General features: G+C 42.4%; 1 protein-coding gene across 1 annotated transcript in view; it reads right to left on the bottom strand.

The window, feature by feature from the left end:
- LOC104492078 (major facilitator superfamily domain-containing protein 2B-like) overlaps positions 1-8,482 on the bottom strand; it is an 11,396-nt gene extending 2,914 nt beyond the window's left edge. The window contains exons 1-4 of the mRNA XM_010134580.1: positions 8,381-8,482; positions 6,614-6,694; positions 1,366-1,475; positions 3-107 (exon numbers count right to left, since the gene is read on the bottom strand). Coding sequence (XP_010132882.1) covers positions 3-107; positions 1,366-1,475; positions 6,614-6,694; positions 8,381-8,482 — 398 coding nt within the window. The remainder of the gene's footprint in view (positions 1-2; positions 108-1,365; positions 1,476-6,613; positions 6,695-8,380) is intronic.
- Positions 8,483-10,076: the final 1,594 nt, after the last annotated feature.

Genomic DNA, 10,076 nt, shown 5'->3' with positions numbered 1-10,076 from the left:
CTGATATCTTGGTAAAGAAAACATAAGAAGAATAGAAAATGGTTTCATGTCCTTTTCCATGAGGATTCTGCAGACGAAAGTTATCAACAACATCAGGCAGCATTGACCTAGAGATGAGCAAGGTAAAAGAAAAACTCAAGTCAAAATCTCTTCTCAGAGTCCAAACTTACTGAAAGAGTATATCCCTCCTTCCTGTTTAAGATCTGACTGATGCAGTCATGCGCATAGAAGAATCCAGTTCAAAAAGTCCTACTGCTGGACAGAAGGGCAAAAATCAATATAAGAAATGCACGGCCACATATTACAAAGTAGAAAACCAACTGGAAAACTATCAAACACTTGCTGAGAGGTGACAGAATTCTTTAGACTGACTGTCATTCTAATCAGAAGTTGCGATATTAAAAAAGAATAACAAAAACCCTCATTTCTTAAGATTTCAAGGGACTGACTCTCTGAATAGATTCACTCTGAAATAACTCTTTTGACAAGTTAACAAAATTTTCAGAAACCAGTGAGGCCTATTCTCTCTCTGCTTCAAAGAGACTGAGTTTGGTAATGGGGAATCAGAATGCAAGCTTCTCAAGTGTCAATGTGAATTGACATTTTATTTTCAATATATGCCATAGTTTACTGCTGGAAAAAAGGGCTTCTCACCCTCTGTGCAGAAAAGCTTATGTAGTCTGACAGTTTATTTCAAACTATGTTTCCATGATCTCTTGGAGTTTTACAGGGCATTGTACAAAAGAGTAATGCAAAACAGCTCTCTCAGCAACAGTCTTGGTTTCTGGTCAGTTTGACCTGAATAACAATTACTCCCTCTGGAGACGACATGTCCCATCCTGCTCATCCTTGAGTAGTTTTTTCTCCACAAATTTTCAGTCCTCAAGAGCAAAGGACCTTGAATTCTCAGCTTCTTTTAATCATATCTTTGTGTTATTTGACCTATAACAAGGGACTGCTCAAGTAGGGATACATAGCTTAGCTTATGTTTCCTCTGCTACGTTCTTAATTGCTCAGCATTAATTGATTTATCTAACTTCAGCCTCCCTGTAGTTCTGTTAGAAACCAAACCTAAGCTACGGATTTACTGTTATCACAAGTTCTATAGCTACTCATTGGTTTATCTGCATACTCTTACATACAAAGAGCAGCTACAGTTACAGTAGACATAATCTGTTAACAACAGAGTAACAGTGGTCACGTCACTGCAAATAGCCTCCATTATAAAAGCAGAAAAAGATTATTGGAAGAAGTGACTCTTGCCAAATTCTGCCTCTTTCAGAGGCAAATTCCATGCAGTAGTACATACATGTAATGTATATATATATACACCTCTTCCTCACGTCAGATGTAAAGCTCTCTTACCATGGCAAGAGAAGAGATGCTGCAATGCTCAGTCCAGAGACGAAGGCCACGAAGTAAGCCACAGTCAGGTTTGGAATGGTCACTAGCATGACTGCAAAAGGAATCATCCACTGAAGAAGAACAAAAACAGTTCGTCTAACTTACAGTATGCACTGCTCAATGGTATAGAGACTGTTCCCTTCAAAATACAAGATTGTACTATGAAACAGTTCACATATAGCAATGACTAATACTTCAGTATTTTGGTGAAACGGGATTTCCAAAGAGCCCTGGGCCAATCTGTGTTTACCTATGCATAAGCATCAGAGAAAAATAGGAGAAGCCACGGCAGGGCCTTCTCTGTTAGCAGTATTAGGGCTATAACTGCACTAGTAAATTAAACGGTCCCAAGAGCCCATTTATCAGGTAGGAGGCCAACTGGCAGATCCTGGCCACATTCATAGTCCTAAACACTGACAGTCTCCAAAATGAGTGTGGCCATATAAATACTTCTTGTGAAGAGCCCTTACATGGACTGTTTCCCAGACTGTGCCCAGATACTTCTTGGGAGCTTGCTAATCAGCTTGTGCTAAGACTTTTCTGCCAATTTACTAACAGAGATGACCAAACAAACACCAGCTTTTACTCTAGGCCAGTGGAACTATTTAATTTACTATTAAAGACAAAGCCTTGAAACATCATCACACTGCATTCCAAGGGGAGAGGCAGGGGTTTGGTGGTCATTTAAAACTGTAAATACCCCATTTAATGGATTGTCGTGAGTCTTGAACGAACAAGACTTTGCTTACACCTTCATTTCCAATGGCCACGTTAAAGCAATCTAGGTACTTGGCAATAACTAAAACCAGGAAGGCAGTGTGGTTTACTCCCACTCCACACAGCCAGACATGCTCATGACGTTGTACAAGTCACTAAGGCTACCCTGAAAACTAAACTAATTTCGGATGCTCAGGATTTGTTTTCTGGCAGTATTAAACCCACCAGATTTCCTCAACTTCAACCTGAGGCAATGGGCTTACAGGATTGAAAATCCACTGTTTTAAATGCTGATTGAATGCATACAGCCCAGCTGTCCTGCCCTCATCACATGCTCCATCTCCCACGCCTGTGAACCAGAGGCACAGCACATGTAGAATCCAGAACCACGGGCTTATCTACTGGGCTTTTTAATGATGGGGGATTAGTTCAACATTAAGTGTTTCAATCCTCTATACTTGCAGCTTGGGAGTTGAGGGCATGAGAAGAGCTTTCACAGCGAGCGATTCCTCTAAGCACTGCTATTTACAGTTCTGTAAGATAAGTGATGCTGGGAGTCCTGGAGCCGAATCCATTATGTTTATGTTTTAAATGCATTTCCCATCTAAAGCATTTGCACCTAACCTAAGGAGGCAGAAAATAACCTTTCCTGACTGCAAGTTCCCAGCACAGACAGATAACCCTTGCATTAGCCCAACGAGGTGGCAAAATCATGACTTCACCACAAGAGAGCACTCCAGCAATACAAGATTTTATGTTGCCTATGCGCAATTTTATGACCGCCTTACGCTCCACATGAGGCACCCACTCAGAAACCAAAGCACTTAAACAAAATTCTAGATCGATAATAATAATCATTGTAGCTGTAATTTTCTACTGAAAGAGAAGCACAGCCCGCAGGACTGAGGCTACAATGCCCCGAAGTCTCACTCACGCAAAGGCATCGCAATCACGGGAGCAGTGTTCCTGCTGCAATAAACAGCTAATGCATCTCCTTCTTTTCTATTTGTAAAGCAAATGCTTCATTATTGGCACCCTGCTCTCTAGTCACAGGGCTGCTGCCCTCCGAGTCATAAACGATACCCTACAGTTACCACGTGTCTTCCATTCATTTCCTGACGCCACTATGGAAGGCAACCCTAGTGGGATGCTAAAGGTGGTGCTGGCCTGCGCAGCAGCACATTATGAAGGGCAAATCAGGAAAAGGTGCAGCGAACACATGAACGGAAATGGGGATGGGAGAGTGGAAAACGGGCTGCACAGCCAGGATTCATCTAAGGGTGTGCTTCCAAGCTGCACAGTGCTGACAGACGGCAATTAAACAACTGCGTATGTGCAGGGAGGTGGAAAGATTGCGAGCGTTTACGGGTTTGTTTTTAAAACCCAACAGTCAAAAACTATTATTGGCTAGGATGGAAGCTAGAGCTGTAAGAGAGCATAGTCTTCCACTTTTAGACACCTTGCCATGGACCAACAAGATGCCACACTTAAAATTTCTCATGATGGCTTTACGTCCCATCACCAGCTGAGAGACTTACTGATTGAAAGTTCAACCTTTGCTCTGTGCGGGCAGAGGAGACTATCTAAGTGAACATAGCATGTGGAAGCAGAAGCAAATAAACACAAGAGAGTAATTTCTAGCCTGTACACCAACCTGATCATGGGAAGAATGCTACCAAGGATCCTGCTTGGATATGACCCTGTACTTCCCAAAAGCCTAGGCTTTAAACTTCTAGGAAGTTTAGAGACTTAGTACTTAGACTGCGGTCATCTCTTGTGGAGGAATGAGTAAAAAGGGAGCAATATCACTGGAAGGAAGCCAAGATTCTTGTTGCTTATCTACCTGCTCTGCCTTCTGTACTCTTTCAGGGGTCTCCTTAACATAGAACCACTTTAACAGGAAAAATTAAGTCTGGAGCAGTGTTAATTTTTCTTTTTTTGTAGGAAACTGAATTTCAAATTACATCTTCACTCTGAAAGTTGAGTAAGGTTTTGGAAAAAAAGAACTTGTTTTCTCCCCTGTCTCCTTCCCTTCCAGAAGAACATTCCCCAGCGACAAAAATAAGAACCTTAAAAAATGTGATTTTATTTCACAGTGAAAGATAACAGATTAGTAGTACAGATCACACAGGGTGGTAGTATAGGAAGGCCCTGTGATGCATTGCCAGACACAAAACCCATTACTGAGTACACACTGAGTCCCTTGAGAAATCTCTACAAGGTGAAATAGAGAAGTGGCTTTTTTTTTTTTTTTGCAGTCCAGCCCCCTCCATAGACCATAGTACAGTCAAGCAACTCAACTGTAAAATTAAGTTAAATCATGTTTACAGAGGTGCTGACAGGCTTTTCTGTCACGTTAAACTAAATTTATAGAGCCAAGTTGGTTGAAGAAAGCATTTGTCATAGCCAAGTAGACTGAGAAGGAGATTTCCTAAGGAGGAAATCTGCTTTCCTGGTCCAGCACCGCTTTTGGCAATTCTCTTTGCTCAAGGGGTAAAGAGAAAGAAGGATGGAACTTGAATTCCAGATACCTCCTAAAAACACATGAAAATTCAGCATACTTGGAACTTAGATTTTAAAGTTACTTCCGATTCTTTGGAAGTCATTCCAACACACAGATTTTAAGTCCAAAAATTGTAACTGTTCAATTATACTCAAATATTGTCAGCAGACCTAAACTTTTCTGCTTTGTTCAGATTTTGACATAGCTTCAGGCTGGATTTTCCAAGTCCTCATGCTTTGTTGTGCACAAGGCAGATAATTTTTCTTCCCTCTTTCACAAGTAATTGAAGGTAAACAGGGGGAAAATGCGGAGGAACAGGCCTGTACCATGACTCATTGAGGATGATGACAGAAGATTGCTGCTGTCTGCACTAAGTGAAGGACTTAAAATAATCCATCAGCGGCAAGGGCGAGCTCGCTGAGCTGGCTTTGCAGAGCTGTGTCAAAGTTAAACTAGGCTTCTTTTCTCAGGTAGGTCACCTATTTCTTTACTTCACTAATAACTGTCCATCTCCATTCAGAGGGATGTGGGCACCCCTGCCTTCTAGAAACTTACGTTTCTAGAGAAGGATGTGGAACAGACTTCTTTCACCTCCTCCATGACTGAATTTCAGATGTGGTCAACTCAGCATGATATACAGAGACAAAACAAGCTTTGTAGAACAGAACTTGTCAACCTGGGGCAACACAGATCTGAATTTATAAAACCACACGGAGGTTCACTTCCAAAAGCAGTGAAATGCAGAGCTTGTGCAATGTTACGTACAGGCTTGGGGAGGAGTGCCTGGAAAGCTGCCCAGCGGAAAAGGACCTGGGGGTATTGGTCAACAGCCGATTGAACATGAGCCAGCAGTGTGCCCAGGTGGCCAAGAAGGCCAATGGCATCTTGGCATGTATCAGAAATAGTGTGACCAGCAGGAGAAGGGAAGTGGTTGTCCCCCTGTACTCGGCGCTGTGAGGCCACACCTTGAGTACTGTGTCCAGTTCTGGGCCCTTCACTTCAAGAAGGACATTGAGGTGCTTGTGTGTGTGTGTGTGCATTCAGAGAAGGGCAACAAAGCTGGTGAAGGGTCTGCAGAGCAAATCCTGTGAGGAGCAGCTGGACGTGGGGGTATGGGTCACCAGCCGATTGAACATGAGCCAGCAGTGTGCCCAGGTGGCCAAGAAGGCCAATGGCATCTTGGCATGTATCAGAAATAGTGTGACCAGCAGGAGAAGGGAAGTGGTTGTCCCCCTGTACTCGGCGCTGTGAGGCCACACCTTGAGTACTGTGTCCAGTTCTGGGCCCTTCACTTCAAGAAGGACATTGAGGTGCTTGTGTGTGTGTGTGTGCATTCAGAGAAGGGCAACAAAGCTGGTGAAGGGTCTGCAGAGCAAATCCTGTGAGGAGCAGCTGAGAGACCTGGGGTTGTTTAGCCTGGAAAAAAGGAGGCTGAGGGGAGACCTTACTGCTCTCTAGAAGTACCTGAGAGGAGGTTGTAGGGAGGTGGGGGTTGGTCTCTTTCCCCATATAACAAGTAGCAAGATCAGAGGAAATGGCCTTAAATTGCACCAGGGGAGATCTAGGTTAGACGTCAGGAAAAATTTCTTTACAGAGATGTTTGTCAAGCATTGGAACAGGCTGCCCAGGGAGGTGGAGTCCCTTCCCTGGAAGACTTTAAAAGCCGTGTAGATATGGTGCTGAGGGACATGGTTTAGGGACCCTGACAGTGCAAGGTGAACAGTTGCACTTGATGATATTAGAGGTCACTTCCAACCAGATGATTCTGTGATTATTAAATAATCTGGTACCTCTCTTCAGCATCACTCCATTTCTCAAAAATTTCTCTTGGAATCTGTGTGAAATTTGGTAAAATGATTTAAAATAATCTCTGAAACTGAGCAAATTCATGCAGCTTGAGGTTCTAAGCACTTGAAAGAGCTCCTGAAGAGGCTCCAGTTGTCAAACAAAGTGAGCGCAAGCACGTTTTTTCTCAAGGGATTTACTTACCGAAATCCCACACGCTGCACGCTTCTTGCCAAACAGCTGCAGGAACTTCTGCCAGAAGGGAATGCTCACAGCTGCTGATAGCTACAATTGATAAAAAAACATATTTGTACAGTGTTTTGTTACTGCCACTGTAGACCTCAGATGTCTTTTCGTAGAGTACGTTATTGTCTGAAAGGAAGGCTAACTTGCAGATTCTTGTTTCTCTTCATCCTCTGAGTGTTGGATTTTTTTTTTTAATTCACTATTACATATTACAAACAAAAGCTATCCACGAGAGGGCTTTCCACAGTCAAATATCAGAAGGCATTCTCTTAAAATTTTCCTAATGTAAGCCACAGCAGTTGAAACTATACATGACATAGTCATTAAAATTCAAACATTCTGCAAATGGTCATTCGTACTTTGCACTAATGCCTTTTGCCTCATTATCCGAACCTGACAAATTACAAGTGAATTAAGTTCCGTCCCATCATACAGGAAGGAAGCTGAAATGTAAGATACACTATCTTAAGATATACTTAAGAGTACATATCCCATACTACACGTTTATTCTTAGAAAGAACCTGTAAGAGAAATAGTCACAGTCAACTTTACCATTTCACATACTGTAATACTCACCTGGTAGCATCAACAAACACAGGCAACATAGTATCAATGCACCAAATTTGCAGTGCATTAATTTGCAGTGCTTAAATGCTACTAATTACAGTCTTAAAACTGACCTAAATTCAAATGTCATCTCATTGTTCCCATTATATTCCACTCTTTACTGACTTCACTGTCTCTTGTTGTTCCTCTTGTTGTCCATTACTTGCAGGGTCTTAAGATAACCTACAGTCATCCCTTGCTCTCCAATGTTTTGGTTTTAATCACTGGAAAAGATGTGTCTTCTAATGTGGGAAAGAAATACTCAAAAAGGGGTAGAAAGGGTGGGAGTATAGGACCAAGAAGTGGAAATTAAGTTCCCCTCAGATGGCTCCACTAAGTCTCCGTGCCAAATGGGTCAGAAATCATGCAATAGCTTCCCTGAAGACAACTGCTGCAGTATTCTATATGGTGGACAAATTCACTACAGATTATTTCAAAATGCACAGTACATGCGCATCCCTGTAATTACGGAGCATTAAATGTTCTACTTGTGTTAAAAGAACTTTGGTCAAAAGGCTGAAAATGGCAGTTTTCAACAAATAGTACTAGTAATCATCAAGTAAACCAGGCAATACAGGAGCAGTGTGTGACTGAGTTAAGTATCACCTAAGAAAGCAGAATTCTAACTCTGCATGTCAAAAAAGAAAAGAAAAAAAGGTTCTGTAAGAGGATCTTTTTAGCACACTGCCAATTCCTCAAGAGAGGAATCTTCATATCTCTGGATACTTTAAATATTTATCCTTGCAAGCTGCCTAACCCAGACGGCTCATCTGTATGAATACACAAATTAAGTTGTTTAATATTCAACATACCAAACTGGGGAAAGGCAAAAAGGAGCTAAAATTCCAGATCTCCTTTCTGTCAGCAGCTTTTCCCCTTTACAGGAGCAGAAAGCGACAAGGTAAAAGCAAAGGAATTAATTAAAATCTCCGAAGCATTAATTTTTTAGAAGTACAGTACGGAACACCAGCTTTATTTCCAACAGGCAATGCAACATATAGCGCACCTTCTTAACAGCACTGTCTAGACATAAAACTCTACTTGCCTTCTGCTATTTTGTGGTCCAATCCAGTGAAAACCAGCTATTAAATAAAAATATGGGAGAGAAGTGCAACTCACCAAGATGGTCACCACCAAATACTGGAAGTGATCTTGAAGATTAGCAGCCTGAGTGCAGAATAGAACAAAGTTGCTCTGTTCCAGCTGTTGAATTGAAGACATTTGGTAACCACCAAAAAGAAAGGAAAATTAAAAATGACACTTAAAAATCACTCTTCATGCTAGCCAAACATAGTTGGTGACTGATTCGTTAAATGTAGGATTCTTCCCTCATTTGCAACAATTTAAAGAAGCAGTAACTCCCCTGCTATCACTGGAGTAACATGCTGATAATACTGGGGTAAGCAAGAGCTAAACCATGCACCTAATACAGTATAAAAATGGCAACAACACGAACTGCCTTATGTGAGGATTCTGTCTAAAGGCTTTATTCCCTTTGTTGCGATTGCGTTCTGTTGTTTTCCCAGCTACAGACTACTGCAAGAAATTGCCCTTCCTTTTCCTTAGCAATACTATAAATCTTTCACCAGAAGCTCTGTCTCCAGAACAAGTTACTCTTCAGCTGCAATTACACTCATGCCAACTTCCTATAGTAACTAAAGTTGGCTTTGTACACAGCCCTGGCTATGGAGTGAAGCTTTGGGTCAGATGTCTCCGTAAGTCAGAGTACTCATTGGATGGGAGGATTTAGCTGCACCATGTTACAATGACAGATGAAGCCATGGCCACCGAGCTTTTGCAGAACTCAGGGGGGTTCTGAACACCAGAACATGGGTCAGACCCAGTGCCAGCAATTCTGCAGAAGTGGGATGACAGAGGAGGATTTAATGCTCGTGCCACAGCAGTATCATCAACTCCTGCTCCTTTGTGCCCTTGTAGATTTTAAGACGCCAATCGTCTGTATACAAATTAGGATAAAAGTTATACGCCCTCTCCATTGCCCGCAAAGCCCTCCCTATCTTGTGTCCCAGTTTACGCTGCCTTCATTTTAGATGTAGAATATCACACTCTGGGATTATGGCCAATGCATCTTTACCAGCCTATTCCTTTGCTTATCAGTAATCCCCTCCCTAAAGTCCATGAAGTCAATCTTCCTCCCTTGAACAACAGCAAAAGTTGTTTATGCTGGCTGAACTGAGGCAACACAGCTTTCAGCTTCTGCCTCCCCTCACACCTCCCCTTCAGTCTGTACAAATAGAAAAATAAATAAATATGGACTGACAGAAGATCTTTTCTTCTTTGGCTGTTGTCAGCAAGTAGTTGGCTGCAACAACCAGACAATCCCTGTATCCTAACTGACTGAATGGATGCTGGAAGCATCTGGATCATAAGGGACCGTTCATCTTCTCCCTGTCTCTGCTCTTGCTCACAGTGTCTGCAGCTCCCAAATATAACCAGAAAGCTTCTGCTATTGTTTCTCAACCTTGGGCCTTCCAGCAAGGACTTACAGATGCTGTAAAGGCAGTCTACTAACTGTGCCCACCAAGCTGGGTGGGTTCACTGATCTGCTTGAAGGTCGAGAGGCTCTACAGAGGGATCTGGACAGGCTGAATCAATGGGCTAAGGTCAACTGTATGGAATTCAGTAAGACTAAGCACTGAGTCTTGCACTTGGGCCACAACAACCCTGTGCAATGTTACAGGCTTGGGGAAGAGTGGCTGGAAACTGCCCAGCAGAAAAGGACCTGGGGGTGTTGGTCGACAGCCGGGATATGGGATAGTCAGATGATAGTCAGATGATGAGGCCTAGTCAACAT

Source organism: Buceros rhinoceros, unplaced genomic scaffold (genome assembly GCF_000710305.1).
Source record: "Buceros rhinoceros silvestris isolate BGI_N320 unplaced genomic scaffold, ASM71030v1 scaffold10214, whole genome shotgun sequence".
NCBI lineage: Eukaryota > Metazoa > Chordata > Aves > Bucerotiformes > Bucerotidae > Buceros > Buceros rhinoceros.
The sequence above is the reverse complement of the archived record's forward strand: the minus strand, read 5'-3'. Positions and strand labels throughout refer to the sequence as shown.